The sequence below is a fragment of the Mus caroli genome, unplaced genomic scaffold, assembly GCF_978045245.1.
Source record: "Mus caroli unplaced genomic scaffold, Mus_caroli_1 scaffold_15, whole genome shotgun sequence".
Lineage (NCBI taxonomy): Eukaryota > Metazoa > Chordata > Mammalia > Rodentia > Muridae > Mus > Mus caroli.
The window spans coordinates 71794223-71814872 of record NW_028227270.1 but is presented as its reverse complement, the minus strand read 5'-3'; the positions used below and the strand labels follow the sequence as shown (position 1 = coordinate 71814872).

The 20650-nt window shown below is 47.9% G+C and overlaps 1 protein-coding gene across 2 annotated transcripts in view; it reads right to left on the bottom strand.

The window, feature by feature from the left end:
• Window positions 1–19980, bottom strand: part of Fgd3 (FYVE, RhoGEF and PH domain containing 3) — a 46456-nt gene extending 26476 nt beyond the window's left edge. The window contains exons 1-4 of one of the 2 annotated variants that reach the window (XM_029468654.2): window positions 19908–19980; window positions 8819–8974; window positions 7254–7744; window positions 428–517 (exon numbers count right to left, since the gene is read on the bottom strand). In XM_029468654.2, the coding sequence (XP_029324514.1) occupies window positions 428–517; window positions 7254–7694 (531 nt within the window). In that variant the 5' untranslated portion in view covers window positions 7695–7744; window positions 8819–8974; window positions 19908–19980. Of the gene's footprint in view, window positions 1–427; window positions 518–7253; window positions 7745–8818; window positions 8975–9503; window positions 9715–19907 lie in introns of those variants that run through there. The other variant, XM_021180574.3, reaches the window with a different exon arrangement.
• Window positions 19981–20650: the final 670 nt, after the last annotated feature.

Below are 20650 nucleotides of genomic sequence, written 5' to 3'. Positions count from 1 at the left end.
TCTGAGTAGATAAGACAGGGATGTCTGGACAGCAAGCTTCAGGTATCTGTCTCCATCTCCCGGATGCTGAGATACAAGCATTGGCCACTATTATGAGGATGTTTACGTGGGTTCTAAGAATCGAACTCAGGCTCTTGTGCACTTAAGACAACCACCTGATGGACTGAGACATCCTCCCTAGACCCCAGCATCCATTCATGTGTTCAATGCATCCTTCATGAAGAGATGTCCCCCAAAATGAACATACGGAGCTTCTGCCCCAGAGCCGTGAGCACTGTGAACAACGTGCTTTCAGGCCAGAGGTCACTTCCTCAGAACTTTGGTATTTGTCAGTCCTGCTCCAATCACAATACCCAAACAGGGTGCAGGGACAGTGGTTTGAATTCCAGGTGTAGAGAGAAGGGGATTCCCAGCCCCTCTTGATTACCTGGTCCAGCAGGTGCAGCCGCTTCACGTAGGCTTCCTCCGTGTGCAGGAGCTCCTGGGCAATATGAAGCAGTTTCTGTGGGTCAGAGCACTGCAGAAAGAGGGGAAGCCACTTATTTGGGGAGGGGCACACCAGGATGCCCAGGGGGCAGAGAGAGTAGACAGAGGTGCCTGGATTTCAGATGTAGCACTTGGTTCTCCTAGATGCTATTTTCAAGGACAGATCAATAAAAAGCACAGCTGTTTCTGCCTATGTCCTAAAAGTTACTACAGTCTAGGTGTGACTCTTACATTTCTGGACCTCTAACTAATGAGCGGCCATAGCAACTACTGCACAGCTGAGGTCCAGCTCAACAGAAGAAAATTTGCCTAACATGCACAAACCTGGGGTTCCATTACCAGTAATGCAGGTGTGGGCACATGCTTGCTCGTGCACGCACACACACACACATGCAAAGTGACATCAACAAGACATTAGGTCAACAAGTTGCAGGTCCTCCATAGAGACACAGAACAATATACGGACCACATCATGTATGAAGACTGTAGACACAAACTGAGCAGCCACACAGTACCTACAAACATATTCCAAGAAGGGAATCCCAGGGGAAGGTGGGAGATGCCTGTCTTAATCCAGTTGTTTGGCAGATAACAAAATACCTGTGCTCCTCCCACACCAGGGCTCCTCCCACACCAGGGCTCCTCCCACACCAGGACTCCTCCCACACCAGGGGTCTTCCCACACTAGGACTACAAGGCTTGCAGGGCAGAAACAGAAATCTCAGTCAGGCACTGATAAGTCTGGCTCCTCAGAGGTCTACCCAGGGCATTTGGGACTGTGGACTCTCTCTTCCGTGAGTTGAGAGCAGAAAGACCCAGAACTGGAGTGTAAAAGCCACTGACAGCAAAATCCAGCAGCACATTAGAGTTCTGGTTCCACAGGCAAGATGCTCTGAGACCCACCCCCACCCCCCAGCCGTGCTGATGGGTAAAGGTTTCCTCTCCCTGGAGCTAGCACATAATCTGGAGAGATGGTCTCTTCAAATGCCTAAACTAAAAGCAAGAAACAAACCTATAAACCATACATAGAAGCAGGAGAACATGGGCCAATCAGAGAAAGAAAACAAACTCCCAAACTTGATCCTAAAGAAATAGATTTGGGCGCTGGAGAGTCACCATGTGGTTGCTGGGAATTGAAATCATGACCTCTGGAAGAGCAGCCAGTGTCCTTAACTGCTAAGCCATCTCTCCAGCTCCCAAATCTGAATTGATGCCCTCTTCTGGCTTGCAGGTGTATGTGCATAAAAATAAATTTAAAAATTAAAAAAGAAAGAAAGAAAAGAAACCCAGATCTGTGGCTCAAGGGGATTGTTGCAGTCAATAAAGTCCTTGTCACATAAGCGCAAGAACCTGAGTTCATCCCTCAGCATTTACATAAACAGCTAGGCATGGTGGTGTGCTACTGTAATTCAAGGACTGGGGAGATAGAGACACGTAGATCCATGGTGCTCTCTGGCCAGCCTACTCAGATCCCAGTGAGAAACATTGTCTCAAAACAAACAAACAAACGAACAAACAAACCCAAGGGATGGTATGCAATGGATGACATCAGGTTGTACACATTAGAACACATTCATGCATGTGTACCTACACAGAGAGAGAGGGGGGGGATCTATGAGTTTCCTTATGGGAAAAATATATATTTGTCATAGAGGAGCTCAAAAACAAAACAAAACAAAACAAAACAAAAAAAAAAAAAAAGAACTGGAGTAGGAACAAGAGACACCACCAACAGGGATAAAAACAAGACCATTAAAAAGAATGAAGTGTACATTCTGGAGTTGACTAGCCTGCAGAACTCATATAGAGGGTCGAAAGAAACAGCAAACTTGAAGAGAAATCATTCAGACAGGTAAAGTTGCTGTGATCTTTCTTCTCTTCTTTATTATTTTCTGTGGATAGGTGTTTTACCTGCTTGTTGTCTATGCAACTGTGCATGCAGTACCCATGGAGGCCAGCAGAGGGCATTAGATTTCCCAGGACTGGAGTTAAAGAAGGTTATGTGTGTGCTATTGTGTGGGTGCTAGGAATCAAACCGGGTCCTCTGGAAGAGCAGCCAGTGCTCTTAACTGCTGAGCCATCTCTCCAGTGCCACATCCTGCCTCTTTTTTCAAGATTTAATCATTTTTATTTTATGTATATAAAAGTTTTGCCTGCATGCATACATGTATTCCAGTTGTGTGCCTGATGCCTGAAGAGGCCAGAAAGAGGGTGTCATATCCCCTGGAACTGGACTTATAGATGGTTGTGGGTAATTGGAACCGAACTCCGAGTCCTTTGCAAGAGCAACCAGTGCTCTTAACCCACAAGCCATCTCTCTAGCTTCCAAAGAAGTCACTTAAAATCAGAGCCAGTGGAGAAAGGAAAGAAAGAATGAAGAAAAGTGTTGGGATTCTAAAGGCGTTTCAGGACACCTTTGGGTAGACCAAGATCTCCATATGGGAGTCACAAAGGTTAAGAGACAGAAAGCATTTGCAGAAATGATAACTGAAGACTTCCTCAATCTCAGGAAAGAAATGACCACACACATTCACAAAATTCGGAGTAGAATAAGGAACCAGCCACCTAGTTCATGCTTCTAAGCCTGGTGTTCACAAGGCTGAGGTGGGAGAGTGGTGAGGTAGAGGCCAGTCTGGGCTACACAGAGGGGACTCTGTGACAATAACAAACGAGGGAGTACATCATGGCACCCTATGGTAGAAATATCTAAGAGTCGTAGGCAATATTAAAGGGAAGAGAGCAATATAACAGAAGCAGCCGGTCTCACTTTCAGGGGCTTCCATGGAATTTCCAAATGTTTCTACAAGGGATGTTTGAAGCTCAGAGAGAATGGACTGCTATTAAGGCTGCTAAGAGAAAACATTGTCAGGTGAGGCTCTGGTATCAGGTGAAACTGTCCTTCAGAGACAGAGAAATTAAGACTTTTCTAGGAAAAGATGGGGCAGATGGCTCAGCAGTTAGAACCTTTGCTCCTCTTGCAGAAGAACAGAGTTTGATTCCCAGTCCCCACATGGTGGCTCATAACCATTTGTAACACCGTCTTCTGACCTCTGTGGGCACCAGGCATTCAGGTGGTGCCCATACAAATATTGCGGGCAAAACATCCATGCACTTAAAATACGATAGAATTTTAAAGACTTTTTAAAAAATGTTTTTAAAAAGCAAAAGCTGAGGGAGTTTATAATTAGTAGACCCATACTTAAAGAAAAAAAAACCAGTAAAATGAGTCCTGGTTCATCAGTTAAGAGATCTTGTTGTGCAACCATGAAGACTGAGTCCAGACACCAGCACAAATGTTCAAAGCCGGGTGTCTTGCCCACACCTGTAACAGATCTAAGGGGATGGAGGCAGGAGGATCGCTGGAGCTTGCTTGCTTTAAGCCTGATGGAGAAAAGATGGGCCCCAGGTTCAGGAAGAGACCCCAACTGTACTGGCTGGTTCTGTGTGTCAACTTGGCACAAGCTGAAGTTATCGTAGAGAAAGGAACCTCCCTTGTGGAAACGCCTCCATGAGATCCAGCTGTGGGGCATTTTCTCAATTAGTGATCAAGGGGGAAGGGCCCAGCTCATTGTGGGTGGTGCCATCCCTGGGCTGATAGCCTTGGGTTCTATAAGAGAGCAAGCTGAGCAAGCCAGAGGAAGCAAGCCAGTAAGGAACATCCCTCTATGGCCTCTACATCATCTCCTGCCTCCAAGTTCCTGTCCTGTGTGAGTTCCTGTCCTGACTTCCTTTGGTGATGAACAGCAGTGTGGAAAGTGTAAGCTGAATAAACCCTTTCCTCCCCAGCTTGCTTCTTGGTTATGATGTTTTGTGCAGGAATAGAAACCCTGCCTAAGACACCGACTAAAAGGAAGAAACCCAGAGTGATGGAGAAGGACACCTGATGTTTTCTCCTGATCTATGCAACCCCTCCCCCAAACACAGACACACATATATCAACAGTAAATAAATAAATAAATACATCCTTAAGTGTGTGTGGCAGGGGGAGAAAGGCAGAAGGTGTCCTTCAAGTAGACATGACAGGCTGAGGCTGCAGATGTGGCTGCATTGGTAGAGTCCTGGCCTGGAGCGCAGGAATCTCTGGGTTCAGTTCCAGCACCACATAAACTGGGGTGGGTATGGTAGCACATGCCTGGAGTCCAATCACTTAAGAGCCTAAGACAGGAGAAGTATTCATCTGGGGTCATCCTGGGTTACACAGTCTCAGAAATAATAAGAGAAGCTTTAAATCTATCTTCAACAGTCCAATAACATACAGGTGAATTTGAGACATCGGTAACACAAAGGGGAGGGGATGAGGAAGACCAGAGCTTTGCCAGCATCAGATCAAATGTAGCTTTAAAATGTTTTAGTAACAACAGCAGCGACTGCACGTAAAACATCTATGAATATGCATATATGAAGGGAAAAATGAAAATGGAAAGAATCAACCTATGTCAGTACAAAAATCAATGAAAGAAATGCAGAGAAAGATGGTGAGAGGGGAGGAGAAAGTAGGAAAGCGATGGACAGCAACCTTATGAGTGGCCTTCCCATCCTCCCCCTTCAGCAATGACTCTACATGTAATCGTGTTAAACTCCACAGGAAAAAACACGCACAGATCAAATGAACCAAAGAAGAGTGAAGCTGGGTGTGGTGCTGGTCGCCTGTAATCACAGCAAGAGGACTGAGCTGAGACAGTCAAGCTATGAGGTAAGTTCCGGGTCAGCCTGAGGTATGAGGTGAGTCAGCCTCTCTCTCCTGTAACTCAGACAGGCCTCAAACTTCCCGTGTAGCTGAGGGTGAACTTAAACTTCTAAGTCTAGGATTGTAGGTGCACACTACCATGCCTCCTCCTTCCTAAATACGTTATTCACTAGAGACTCAGTTGGTATTTCTGCATATAAGGACGAACAGGATAAAAGTGGGGAAAGACAGGAGAAAATGTTTCAAGCAAATAGCAACACCTCCCCCAAAATGCCTTATTTATAACAAACAAAATGGGGGGGGGGTGTTTGCCACTAAACCTGATGGCCTGAACTTAATCCCTGAGTCTTACGTGGTAGAAGGGGAAGAGCTTTCCACAGAGTTGTCCTCTGACTGCCCCACCCCCTCCCTCCACACACTAAGGAGAAACCCATGTTTTTAAAAATTAAAAGTAATTACAGAGAGCGTTAAAAGATAATTTTAAAAGTCACCAAGAAAATATAACCGTAAGTGATGCAGATGGTGACTACTGCATGGAAGACTAACAGGCAACGAATTCATCGCTAGAAGCCTCGGTACCCAGCTCTCTGCGGTGGTCAGAACATCTGGACAGAAGATCAGTTATGAAAAGCCAGGCCTGGGAGAACAGCATATGCAATGATGCCTTACGGAACGCCTCACCCAGCAACAGTGTAACGTATGAGGAACACTGCTCAGGACAGACCTTGTGCTGCATAAAACTCGTCTTAACAAATGCAAAAAAAAAAGTCGAAATTATTCAAAATATCTTTTTTCAGTCACAATGGAATAAAGCAAGAAAATGGAGAAAATCCACAGACACAGGCAAACTAGTACTCATGCATTCAGGAGGCAGAGACAGGATCCCAGGGCAAACTGGTTAGCTCCGCCGGAAAGCAAGCACTATGAGTTCAAAGAGGGATCCTGCCTCAATAAACAAAGTGGAGAGTGGGCCAGAAAGCTGCCCTGCGTTAGGGCCTCAACATGCACACCCACACCTGTCCTTCCTCACACCTGTCCTTGCACCCGCACGTGTGTGTGTGCCCCCACACATGTGAACATGCACACACACAGACATTTAAAGAGTCAAATTAAAAAGAAAAAAACACTGCTGGGAACGTAGCTCAGTGGTTATCCACCATGCCCTGGGTTCCATCTCCAGCACGAGAGAGAGAGAGAGAGAGAGAGAGAGAGAGAGAGAGAGAGAGAGAGAGAGAGAGAAAGAGAGAGAGAGAGAGAGAGAGAGAGAGAGAGAGAATCAAAATCTTCCAACAATCTAACTATATATTGAAACTAGCAGAGCAAGTGTAGGCTAACTAAGCCCAAGGCTAGGCCAGACTAAGGAAGGAAGTAAGATCAGAGCTGAGATAAAAGACAAAGAATGGAAAAACAATTTCAAAAGAGTAACCAAGCCAAAGTCTGAAAAGCTCAAGAAAACTCACCAACTTCAGCTAGGGGGCCTTAGAGAAAGAGAGGAGACCGGTTCCTAAGTCAGAAGCAGAAGAGGGGGTGTTGGCACAACTTGTGATGTGAAAATAAAAAAGGGCTACCAGAGAACGAGCAACTGTGTGCTAACAAACTGTACAGCCTAGAAAAAAGTGAATCCTCGGGAGTGTGTGGCTATAAAGACAGTTGCATCATGAAGAAATGTGAGAATCTGGGAAAGAAGCAATGAATAAGGCACTGATCAATAATGTCAAAATGTCCCACAAAGGATAAGAGACAGACACGGCTTTAATGGTAAGTTCTACCAACCTTCTAAAGGAGAATGAATAATTCTCTCTCTCTCTCTCTCTGTCCCTGTCTCTCTCCCTCTCTGTCTCTCTCTCTCTCTCTCACACACACACACCAATGAGGAAGAAATTACATTCAAGTATCAAGTACACTCAAGGTTTCAGGGTACCCCTCCGAGTCTTTTCTGGTCGACTCTGCCCCAGGAGTCCCCTCGTGTGGAATGAGTGGGTGGGCACATTTCCTGAGCACAGGGTATGGGTGTTACCCAGCACACATCTCTAGCACTGCCCATGTACCCCAAGTTGAATGTAGAGGCAGGAAGGCTTACCTGAGTCAAGCTGACATCCTCCTGAGGCCTAGACAGGGTGACCTTGGGGTCAGGCTCTTCACCCATGCCACTATCTTCTTCCTCCTGGGGGTTGTCCTGTGGGACCCGGCTGTCCGCAGCTGTCTCAGAGGGTAGCCCCAGGATGGCAGGGCTTGGGGAGCCCTCACTGCTCTCCTCACAGGGGAAGTTCTCACTGGCCACACTGGAGGATGGGCTGTCAATTCCACTGTCTCTGTTGGGGATTTTCATGGCACCACTTGGCTCCCGTGTAGAGCTGTCCCCTGCTGGGGCTGAGCTGCTATGAGCCCCTCGGTGGGCACCTGGACCGATGGGAAGGGCTTGAAGCTTCCCTAGTGGGGAGCTGTTGGGCCCAGCACCAAGTACTCCAAGAGGGGAAATGGCTTCTTCTTGGGGTGTCGAGGAGCTCCTACCCAATTCCATCTTCACAGCCAAACTCCCGGGGCTCTGCTAGGAGGCTGCCCAAGGACTTCCTGTTGGGGAAAAGGAGCTCTCAGCTCAGTACAGTCGTTGAAGGCAACCCTCAGAGAGTCAGCCTCAATCAGACCAGGCAGGCTGGGGCTGTGTGGGAAATACTACTTCACAACACCCCATTGGGTCCTATCAGGACAGGTTTTGAGGGAATGGCAAAGGGAATGTTTTCTCTAAAGAGGAAGGTTGTTTACTTACATAAAAAAGTAATCCTAGAGCCGGGCGTGGTGGCGCACGCCTTTAATCCCAGCACTCGGGAGGCAGAGGCAGGTGGATTTCTGAGTTCGAGGCCAGCCTGATCTACAAAGTGAGTGCCAGGACAGCCAGAGCTATACAGAGAAACCCTGTCTCGAAAAACCAAAACCAAAAAAAAGTAATCCTAGGCCTGCAGAATCAGTGGGGAAATCCTGTGCAAGCATGAAACCCAGTTCAGACACACAGCACTGGGGTTAAAAGCTGGCCGTGGTGGTGACTGTGCCTGTGATGCCTGTGCTAGGGGTGGGGGCCGTGGAGACAGCTGGATCCTGGTAGCTCAGTGGCTAGCCAGTCTAGCCAAAAGAATGACTTCTAGTGACAAGCCCTGCCACAAAAATGGAGGGAGACGCAGACACAATCTATGACCTACATACACACGCACACGTATGTTTGGGTGCACCCCACCTCCGTACACACAGAAGTAATCCCGTGGAACAGTGTGTGGAGTTCTTGGGACATGAGGCTATGAGCTGCTTAACATATTTAAAAATAAATTCATGAACAGTGAAACCGCCAGCCGAAGGGGGGAGGCTCCCATTTACAACACACTTTTGTGTCCCCCTGAAGGCTCTTTCAACCCTGATCTTCCCCAAGGGAGGAAGCCTAGGTCCTGATCACTACAGGGAGTTCATACGGTATTTGCACTTGCACACCACACAGAGAGTCAAGAGTCAATTCTTAGAGTTCAAGGAATTCATCAACAACTCCGAGGAGGGTCAAAGGTGAGCCTGGACGAGAGGGAGGTAGACAGTCTCCGAAATCATCTTGACAATAAGGTGCAGTTTCAGAGGAACAGGGCGAGGGGGGCTGGTAACACTTACCTGTTGCCTAACACTGTTGCCCAATGAGGCTGTCAGGGATTGATGAACAGGCACCTGCTTCCTCCGGCCGGGGCTTTGGAATTGCCCAACAGAGTCTAGAACAATCTATTAAAATGTCTTGCCCAGACCATTGGAAGTGGAGTTGTTTAGAAGGTGCTAGAAAAAAAAACACACACACACACAAAAGACAATGGTGTTTGGAACAGACCAAAGCCCCAGTTCTAAAGGAATGAGCTGAAGTAAGATGTCTTAGGCCTCCGCCCACCATAGCAGACTCAGGGCAGTACACAGGCTTCCTCGGGGCAGATGGAGAGCACAGAATGGTCCACTGTCAGCCTCTAAGACCAATTGTGGGACCCAAGAAGGCTAGGATGGTGCCAGTACCATAAGCTGTGCCCTAGAGCCAGGGATGTTTATGAGAGCTCAGCACATCACCATCCTCCCTAGCCCACAAAGTCACCCAGCCACATTGCCAGCACTCACTCACTGTAGAGTTCCCCACGGAGTGAGGATCTTAAAACTAACACTCAGCGGCTATGCTAATTCATTTGGTGGTAACTCACACACATTCACACTCTACGAGACACACTCAGTGACACGCTCACACAGTGGCCCCACCAGACACACACAGTCACCATACTCGGTTCCCACATTGAACACTCAGTATTGGCTCCCACACACTCACTCTCTGGTACTCGCCGGTCCGCAGCTTCTCTCCTCACTTCCTCTTTCACCGGAGAGCAGAGTTAGAACCATGGGTGTAGACTCCTGGCCTCCAGCTACACATCTGACTGCCTTGCCTCCGGCCACGCACAGAGTTGGTCGAGTCCCTCTAGCTCTGGGAGCCAATAGGCCACAGAACAGAGCTCCTCCCACCCACATAGGCTCCTGAGTGAGCTAACCTTCTTGTGGCTAAACTACCTTAGGATGGGTTTTTCTGTCAGTGACTCCAAAGTCACTACAGGAAGACATTTTCATTGGCTAGTGTCACTTTTTTTTTTTAAAGGAAATAGCTTTATTATTCAGGTTACTATATAACCGTGCCTTAAGGCCAATGAATCAGATGTGTCCAAACATCTGTAGTAGCTGGCCAGTAAGTGTATTTAGCTATTAAATTCAACTAGGAAGAAGTGTGTTGAGCATGCTCCAAGCCAGTAGCAAGCTAAACAGTAACTAGACTTGGTGTTAACATTCTTAGCAGGTTTGCTGGACAGAAATATCTGACTTCCAAACAGAAAATACATGTTTGTCTACATTCTTCTCATAGCATTGGGAGATAAACTGAATGTTTCCAGAAGTCGACATGACACAGCAATAAAAAAAGCTCTGTACGGAATGTGAGCTGAGCTCAGCCTCAATAGTGGTCAGAGGCTGTGGCAACCAGGCTGAGTAGAGGCTCGCTCGTCCCTACTACAGGGGAGGAGCTACGCTTCGGGTCAAGACATGTGCCTGCGTTTGTGAGTGCCATGTTCAATGCTGAGTGCCTCCTGTAGCCATTCTCCATCTTCTTGCTATTCATGGCCTCTCACTAAGCCTGAAGCTCAGTTTGGTTAGACTGGCTAACCAGCAAGCCCTGGGGATCCTTCGTTTTCCAGGCACCAGCAACTGGGATTTACAGGGGTGTTCAGCCATGCCCAGCCTTTTACGTGAGTCCAGTGGACTCAAACTCAGATTCAAGCACCTTACCAAATAAGCCATCTTCCCACCTCATTGCTTTTGAGACAAGGTCTCATGCAGTTCAGGTTGGTGCTAAACCTTCTAAGTAGCCTCAACTGGCCTTTAGAACTCCTGATCCTTCCTGCCTCTACCTCCCAATGCCAGCATTCTGGGGGTATGCTATCATGTTTAGCTCAGAATCAAGGTTTATTTTTAGCAAAACCAACAAAAAAAATAAAGAAGAAAATGCCCATTACAAGTGGTTTGCCACAAGCCTAGCTAGTGGTGGCACACATCTTTAGTCCCAGCACTCAGGAGGCAGAGGCAGAGGCAGACAGATCTCTGTGAGTTTGAGGCCAGCCTGATCAACAGACTGAGTTCCAGGACACTCAAAGCTACACAGAGAAACCCTGTCTTGAAAAACAAAACAAAAACAAAGTGGTTTGCCATATGCTTCAATATACCACATAAAGGAAAGTTGATGAGACACCATACATCAGACAGCAAAGCCCCACAAGCCCTCGAGAGACAGGAACCATGGGATGAGACCTCTTGTTGCCTCAGATTACTGCCTAGAGACTATTTGTAAGCCAGGGAGAAGTAAGAAGAGCCCAGTGGGCTCACAGAAGTGAGACGATGCCCAGCTGACCATAAAGGCTGACTGGCATTGACAGGAAAGAGCTCTACAAAGAAGAAAGCTTTCCTGAGAAAGATCCAGAGATCCTCAGAGATGCTCCTATGTTGAGTTCACATGAGAGGGGACATTATGATCCTAGACAAAGAACATTCCCTTGGAGGACTGGAAGGAGCATTTGCAACGCCACACGGGGCAAGGTTGCCTGTGACCACTGTCCATCCTGAAAACTGCAGACCTGCAAGGTGTCAGGTTCAGTACTCAGGAGGGTCTTGTCTCAGGGGTGGTAGATCACCAACCTTCCAGTGACCTCTGCCATCCCACTTAATAAGTCTTAACAGGAAGGCCAAACTAGTTACAATTGAATTCCCCCCTTGAAGAAAACTCTAAAATATCTGGGACCCAGCAAAGTAAAAACCTCAAGTGGCTGGCATCTAATCAAAAATTACCAGGCAGGCCTAGGAGACGCAGCTCAGTCGGTAGAGAGCTTACCTAGTATGTTTGAAGCCCCAGGTTCAGTCCCCAACACTATATAAACTGTACCTGGTGTTACACCCCTGTAATAAGGGAGGAGAGTAGGGAGTTCAAGGTCAACCTTGGCTATATGGGATATGGGTGGTTAGAGGTTAGTCTAAGCTACATAGACCTTGCCTGGGTTTTTTTGTTTTTTGTTTTTTGATTTTTTTAGTTCCTTCTCCTGAATACCAGACATACATACAACCAGTCATGATGGAAAAAAAAACAAACCAAAACCTCAATCACTTGAAGGTGACTCATAGGAACACTGAAATGTATTAGGCCTATATCTAAGAATAATGACAGAATAACTGTAAGCAAGCCACTTTGGGTCCTTATTTGGCTTCTCCTTGGCTTAACTTGATGGCTTCACATTGAAAACCCACCAAGTCCATATCATCAAGGAGCAAGCCCCAGGGTGCCCTAGTCATGGTCTGGTGGGATGACCAGCCCCCTGAGAGATTAATGCCACCTCATGACTCAGAGGTGCCTGGGAGGGATGAGTGTTCCTCTTAGGTTCTCAGCCTAGGAAGAACTCCAGTTCCTCATCTAATGAGAACACAGTGGGGGGGGGGGGTCTCACGCCTTGGAATTGGGGTGGGGGATCAGTGGGACCTCAAAGCAGGGCAGAGGCATGAGGGCAAGCTGAGTGGAGAAGACAACACCGCATCCTTTTTTGCCCCCTGCGACAGGGTCTTCCTTCCTATAATCCAAGCAAGTTCCCAGTCTCCTCAAGGCTAGGATTACAGGCATAAGCCACCATGCTCAGAAGGAGCAGTTTCTTTTGAACCAAGGCTGGGGGGCTGGGGCAGGCGGGTTTTAGGGATTCACACTAAGATGCCAATGTCTCAGAACACGTGAATTTACTCCTTGTAGAGAACCAGGAGGAGTGTGGCCCACAGAGGTCTGAGCCAGGTAAGGAACACCCACCAGCCTGTTTTTGAAGCCTCCGCGCAGAGCGTTAACCTCCTGTGCCAAAGCCCTCCCCCTGCTCCCCAGCCTTCCTCTACAAGACCAAGGCCCAACTGTACAACCTGTCACCTAGGGATGAGGCTAGAGGTAGTGGATGGTAGCACAGCATGAAGGACCATCCTGGTGGCCCTGAGATTATTACAGCTTCAGTATTTGACTTTAGATAAATGAGGGGATGGTTTCCTCATGGGTTACACCACCCTAGATGAGAGATCCAGAGACAGAGGAAGGGGAAACACAACGAGTTCCCTGCATTCCCCGGGAGGATCAAGCTACCAGAGGTTCCAGCAGCAACCCTGGTCTCATAGGACAGCCTGTGCAGACACTCTTTGCTCTCATCCCAAGCTAATCCCCTAAAATCTCACTGGGTATCTTAACAGCCTACTCCCCACAAACTGAATACAGTTTGGCTACTTTCATTATATTCATCGTGTGTGTGTGTGTGTGTGTGTGTGTGTGTGTGTGTGTGTGTGTGTGTGATACTGGGGATGGAATCCAAGGCCTTGCATATGCTAGCTTGTCATTTTACTTCTGTGGTATATCTCCAGCCAATACATCCATCTTTGGGGCGATGCAACCTTTGGACCATTGTTAGCACTAAGGTTTTGAATGTAGCATGTTCCTGTTTATATGCCTTATTACCTAGAAATTAAGGGCTATACTCAGCTTCCTCAGAAGGGACACAGTGATGGTCCTACACAGATTCCTGAAGCCTGGGGAAGCATACAACAACCCAAGAGTAGCCATTCTGTCCAGTTTTGGAAGCCCTAACAGGCAGCATGGCATACCCATCTGATGGGTTACTGTCACCTGAAACAACTCTAGGCCATTGTGACACACAGAGATCCCTACCCAGTCATCTGTGGCAGGACAAAGAGAAATTAAGTACTAAGCACAGCAATAATGTTGGCCTGAAACTTGATTGGCAGAGAATCACAGGTCTAGGAATGGATGAGGGTTGGCCATCAGGGCTGGTGAACAACAAGGACAGAGCTACCTATTGCACAGGGGTGGCTGTGTTGGCAAGTCAGATCTGGAACTTTTTCTTGCGATCACAAGCTCTGCTTCCTGAATGCTGGGCTTAAAGGCATGCCTTGCCACACCTAACTCATTTAATCTTAGAAACAAAATAAAATTACTATGATATTTACTCGTGTGTGTGTGTGTGTGTGTGTGAGAGAGAGAGAGAGAGAGAGACAGAGACAGAGACAGAGACAGAGAGACAGAGAGAGAGCCACAGCCAACAAGTGTAAGTTGGAGGGCAACTTTGTGGAGCTGACTCTCTCCTTCTTCTGTGTAGGCCCCAGGACTACAAGACTGTTGTAGTTTGTCAGACTCAGCTGCAGGTGCCTTTACCTGTTGAGTCATCTTCCCACCTCACATTTAATCTTATTACCTGCATGTTGACTCAATATTTTTTGTATACTGTGTGTATATAAGTGTGTGTGTGTGTGTGTGCATGGGTGCATGTATGTACATGCATGTGCATATCTGTATGTGTGCACATGTGTGTGTGTTTGTGCACATGTGAATGTGTGTGCACATGTGGAGGTCAGAGGACAACTTGTGGGTCTCTTCTCTTCTCCCACTATGAACTTCCTGAGGACAGAACTCAGGTCATCAGGCAACATGCCTTTACCTGCTTGCTGGTCCATCTTGCAGGCCCCCAGAATTCCATTCTTTCTGTAAGTTCAGGCAGCCTTCAGAACAAGCTCTTTGGCTCAGTATATAATTCTGTCTCTATTTGGGGTTATGTTTGGCAATTTCCATTGTAAAACACAATGAAGCAAGACAGAAGAGCAAGGTCTTCACGGTAGCCTGAAACAGACACTGACTTTTCCACATCATGGTCCACCCAACCACTCTACCCTGACCCCCTTAGCACTGATATTCTCCCAGGAGCCCCCTCAGATGCTCTGCACAAACTTTTCCTCGGTAGAGAATAGGATCACTCACCCCTGTTTTATCTGGCTCCCAAACAGGCTTTCCCTCTAAGAGGCATCCCATGACTCCCGCATATTCCCATGCTCCTCTCTTCCTCCATTCAGACCCCCATCCAGCCCTCACCCAAGCTGTTCCTCCCTACACTCTGTTATCCTCCTCCTCCTCCTCTCCTCACTGGCACGCAATTAAAAGAGGAGCCTCATTTTATCACGTGACCCCCAGCCGGTCACAGGAGACTCACTAGATGTTTTGGGAGAACAAATCAATGGTGGGCTTGGAACCAACGTGTCAGTGAACATTTAGAATCCTGCTAATATGGCTACATTCACATGCAGAATTATGCTTTCACTGAATGCAAATTTTAAAAACATAAACTTTAAGTTCCTTGTAGGAAGGAAATGAGATCATGGCAGGTAGCATTCTATCATAAAGCAGTCCCTCTTTGGCCAGGCTCATACATCATCATGCAGGTGACAACTGAAACAGGAAGACTAGACCATGACTTAAGTGTCAGGTGTTATAACACAAACCCAAATGTCAGGGGCTAAAAGCTGACACCCACACCTGGGAAGACTTTGGAGGTCAGTCATGAGGCAGAACACAGGGTCTGGGTTCTGTGCATAGCAAATACAAGGTTGCTCTACCTCACAGAACCTGAGTGTCCAAGTCATGTCACCTCACAGACCCAAGTCACCATGTTATCCCACTTCCCAAGATCTGAGTATCCAGGTAACCTCAGAGGATCTGAGTAACCACACCCTCCCCCTCTCAGACCTAAGAAAACAGGCTATCTACTTAACAGGACAGCGAATCAGGTCATACTGCCTCATAGGACCTGACTGTCAAGGCTAACCCACCTACGGGACCTGAGAGTCCATCTCATTCCACCTATCGAACCTGATTGGCCACTTCCCAAGAGCTGATTGTCCACATGAGGGTAATAGTTACAAGGAACTTAAATATTTTCTATTAAAAAAAATGGTCACAGGAATTCGACCTTTGCAATGCTGTTTTGTAATCTCCACTACCTTTGAAACCTTTTTGTCTACATAAAGGCCCTTCCTCATTCCCAAAGCGTAATGGCCAGGGCAGAGGACTCCTTTCTCATTCCGTTCATCTTCTCTGCAACTGAATGTTTTCCTCTCATTCTGTCTTAGTTCTTTGAGAATTTCACACAATGCATTTCGATCACAGACATCCTTCCCCCCCAACTCCTCCCACATCTACCCCCCACTCTCTACTCACCCAGCTGTGTGTCTTCTTTCTATTTTAACCCACTAAGCTCAATTTGTTCTGCTCATATATTAATGGATATATGGCTTTCCAATGGAGCACTGTCAGCTTACCAGGGGCTACAGTTTCAAAGAAACTTCAGGGGGCCTGTGGCAGCCCAGTTGAGACAAACCACTTTCTCCAAGCAACTACCAATTGTCAATAGCTCTTCAACTAGGGGTTGGACTCTGTCCCCACCACCCCTCTCCATGCTGGGATTTGTCTGTCTTTGGCTTGCACAGGTACTGTATATGTTGTCACAACCATTGTGAGTTCATTTGTACAACTGCCCTGCTGTGTCTGGTAGACACTGTGTCCTTATAGCTATCTGTTGCCTTTGGCTTGACCATCTTTTGGCTCCTTCTTCTGCCTGGATACTTAGAAGGAAGGAGTGTGATAGAAATGTCCCATTGAGGGCTGCATATGATGGAACAGGAAGGATTAAATTGGGAAGAAGACAGGGTAGAGGAGGGAGCACAGGAAAGGATAAATAACACTAAAGTTTCAAAAAACTTCATATGAAAGCCTACTTACAAGCGTCTTTGAAACACAGAGAGAGAGAGACAGACAGACAGACAGACAGAGAGAGAGACAGAGAGAGAGACAGAGAGACAGAGAGACAGAGACAGACAGACAGAGACAGACAGACAGAGACAGACAGAATGGAGCTACCCTATAGTAGGGTGACAGTACCCTTACTGGGCACTACAGGCTATCAAGTTTAAAACCCAGTGCCAGGAATGGGTTACCTCTTTTGGAGCTGTTAGTCAATGAGACTCAAATACCTCCAAACATGGGCTAATGTTATCGGTTACCCTACAGAATTTGATGGTAAGACCCGATTGCTGAAGAGATCACACACTTGAGTCATAAAACACGTAGGAACAACAACAACAAAAAAGCAGGTACTGACCTGGAAGTTGTAGCACTAAGTTACTCTCAGTACTGGGAGTTCCTAAGTTGCTGCTAGAGGAGGGAAGTAGCCATCAGTCACCGGCAGCTGCACCCTGTGAGCTCCAGCAGTGACTGGCCTGGCAAGACATGCTCAATGTTGTAGTAGTGGCATGAACATCAATGGGAATACCAACTACTTTTTGATTGGATTTAAGGTCAATTCCATAAGATGAAACCAGTACCTGGCATCATTCAATCAAGGACCTATGGCTAGGCATGTCATAGGGCTTAGGGAAGAATCTACTGCTATGATTTTCCCAAGTAGATATTGTAAAAAGGCAAATCCTGATGGCTTACTAGACCCATAGGGCCTTCACCCCTCATCAGAGAATGATCTACTTACATTAGGTGGCCATTGACATGAAGGCCCGCCAACTTGCACCAAATTTTAAATATTGAGAAAGATTGAGAGGCTGAATCCCAGCCAGTGGGGAAAAGACACAGTACCCTTGCGTTAGGATTAAAAGCCTGCTCTGTGTGCGTGCCACCCAGAAAGTAGCCCTTTTGCTATGCCAATTGTCTGTATGCTCTCTGTGCAGTATTGGTGAGGTCCTCAGACTCCAGATTTCATTTCCAGTGTAGATCACCCCGCCTTACAGAACCTGAGTGTCCAGCTCAGCTCACTTTACAGGACCTGAACATTTCATTATCCCCCCATTACTAGGGGCTCAGAGATGGGCAATGAAATTGTAGCAGGTGAAAGGCAGCAATCGTGGAGCTTCAAACCAGGCCATGTGGGATATACTCTCCATGGTCGGGATCACAGGGGTGGGTGTTGGGCGGGGAGGGGGGAGAGATAAGAAATCAAGTCCAATGCCAATGTAGATGCAGCCAGTGGGCCCAGGCCCATTTGAGGAATTTTTTGATTCAGGGGCTCACCAATCAGCTGTTTAAGGGAAAGTCAGTATCTGGTGCCCACATGCCACAGAGACCACCTGTTAATGGTCATGGGAGAGGCTGCCTAGCACCAGAGTCAGAAAACCAGAAGGAAGAGCAGGCCAGACCTTAGTATGGTCACGTGCCAGCCTCACTTGGTGCAAGATACGTTACCAGGTGGCGGTCAGTTTGCCCTCAGTCCCTCGTGTTGCTGCCCCCGTTTTACACAGGGTCTGGCTTATTGCGTTCCTCTGCACTAGCCCAGATCGTCATATCCAACCCCCCACCCACCTAGAGATATCTAGGGTGCAGAGGATCCTGCACACAGAGGGAAGTGGCCACAGTGAACGATGGCCCTTCTCATTTCTCATTTCCTTCCTGGACTAGCTTGGTCCCTGCCCCTTGTCTGTTCCCCTGCCCAGAGGCAGGCAGAGACAGGCCACCACAGCAGTGACCAGCTCTGTGCATTCTTCTGTCCTTGTTCATTGTTTTGGGCACACGTCCGTCTCAGAGCCTTCTTATAGTCGCTACAACAGTCCACAAAAACAGCACCATCTGGGTTTTATATCTGCCCAGCGCTGATTTGACTTCCTTCTCAGTCGCTTTACAATGGAGACAGACACAATGGAGCAATCACAATTTCTATCTGTAAGTGGAAGATCACAATCAGCCTACCCAGGTCCCATAAGAAGTCGCAGTGTGGCAGAAACTTCCGGAGCACGCATCAAGATACCCAGAGTCCCTGTTGTAACCCACAGAGCTGCCTTTCATCACTGAACGGCAGGGCCAGGTTTCTCACTCGGCAGTGAGGCTTCTGAAGACAAGCCCACTTCAGCACTGATCTCATAATGTGCTCTCGACCTCTGTATGCAGAGTTCAGTGTGGCTCTCGGGCCCCTGCACATTGGGAGGTGCAGATCCCTCTATAAACAGAAGCCAGTCTCCACTGCGACCTTGCAGGGGCAGAAGCAGGCTTCAGGGGGCCCGTGGCAGCCCAGCTGAGACAAACCACTTCCTCCTGTCCTTGCCAGAGCTGGCCCCACCCCCAAACCAAGCACAGTGTGTGTTATCAGCTCAGAGAGCTTATGTGGGGACCAGCTAGTCCATTCACAGACTTTGAGGGGGGGGGCTGGGATGAGCTGGCAGAGTGCTCTGTGCCTGTTTCATCTCTCACCCAAATGGGGGCTGGGGAGAGTCTCGGTAAACCACGTGTCAAGCTAGGCCAATGAGAGAACCTGTCTAAAAAACCAGATAGACAGGTCCTGGAGAATAACATCTGAGACTGTCTTCTGGCTTCCCTACACATGCCCCAACACACACACACACACACACACACACACAAATGGCTAACAATTTCAGTCTTTGTTTTTGGTTCCCCCCCTGTGTGCCCTGCTGTTGTGGAACTTGCTCTGCAGACCAGGCTGGCCTGGAACTCAGAGATCCACCTGCCTCTGTCTACCAAATGCTGGAATTGAAAGCGTGTGCCACCACTACTACCACCACCACCACCACCACCACCACCACCACCCCCGACTAGGTAGGACCAATCTAAAATGAGGCAGAGCTGCGTAAGCTCTAAACCTCAGTGTGGCTTGGCATCATTCCCACTCCACTTTACAGAAAGGGAAATCAAGGCAGAGTCTGCCTATCACCCTGTCCCTGGCATTCTTTCTCACCAGAGTCCCCTCCCTATCCCCCTATAGCTGCTCATCCTCCCTAGCACTCAGGGACTCCCAGAAAAATGGCAAGTGACTTGTCATCCACAATGACAGTGACTCCTGCCTCACTCCCCACAGGTCCCAGAGTCCGGCTTTTCAAATATGCCTCTGCCTACTCTGCATGGCATATAGTATCATAGTGTTATCATAATCATATCATTCTATCCATGCTGCCGTGCGCCTGCTCTACGTCTGCCAGCCTCCTAAGTGGCTGTACCACTACACAGAGCTGCCCAAGCGAAGCCCTGGAGGTCCCAAGGAGTCCTTTGAGGGCTTAGTTTTCTTTCCTAGCAGTGCCCAGCTAGACAGACATATCTGTTAATATCTGAACTGTAGACTCAAGACGATTCCAGAGCCACATGGGATGCGAAGGCCTAGCCTCCATTAAATCATCCCCCGGGACCACCTCTTCTGCTTAAGCAGAAAAAGACATGCTTTCTTCCCCACTAAGGCACCCTGGGTGGGGTCAGCCTTGGATCTGTGCCCTCCCACCCCCCACAGTAGTCACCGACAGACTGCCCATAGCCTGAGTGTGAGCTGTGCCCCACCTGTCAATAGCACGTCCAGCACTCTGTAGTCTCGAACGCTTCTCACGCCCATCCATAGCAACCCTATCTTCTCACCAGGACGAGCCACTAAAAGACAACAGCATGAAAAGAGACACCGCTACCGTGCCACAGCAACTTCCTGCCTTGAAAACATCTGTCTTCCTTGAATGGTTCCTGTTTGGTTTCTAGTAACCTCCTACCACCCGCCATGAAGCCCCTTTGCAGCACAAGACAAACACTGTAGGATTCCACAAAGATCCCAGGAGCCAATCTCCACTCACCCTTCTTCCAAGACCAGTCTGCATCTCCCCCAGGGCTGAACTCATGCAAGAACAAAACCCAACTTCCTCTTTCTAATTTTTGCAATATTGGTCACAAAACAGTGGCACATTTGCATTTCCGTAGCGATGACGCAATGTGAGAGGAGGTTGGTCTGCAGGTCCTGAAGGGCCTGGTCTGCTTGTGGTGGGATGACTTCGAAAGCATAATCCTTTTACGTGACCTGGCTCAACCCCACCAGGTTCTGCAGTAGCAGCCAGGGCTGAGCTTAAGTTTAACAAGTCACTGAGTAAAGACACCTCCTGCATCTGGTTTGGTGGGCTCCTCTGAGCAGAGCTGAGGTTGATGTTGTCTACGGGGAAGAGGATCCATCAGGGGACAGGTGACCCAGGCCAGACAGACCTTGGTGACTACAGAAAGTTGGAAGAAACATACCCCACCGGTGACATTGTTTCACGGTGACT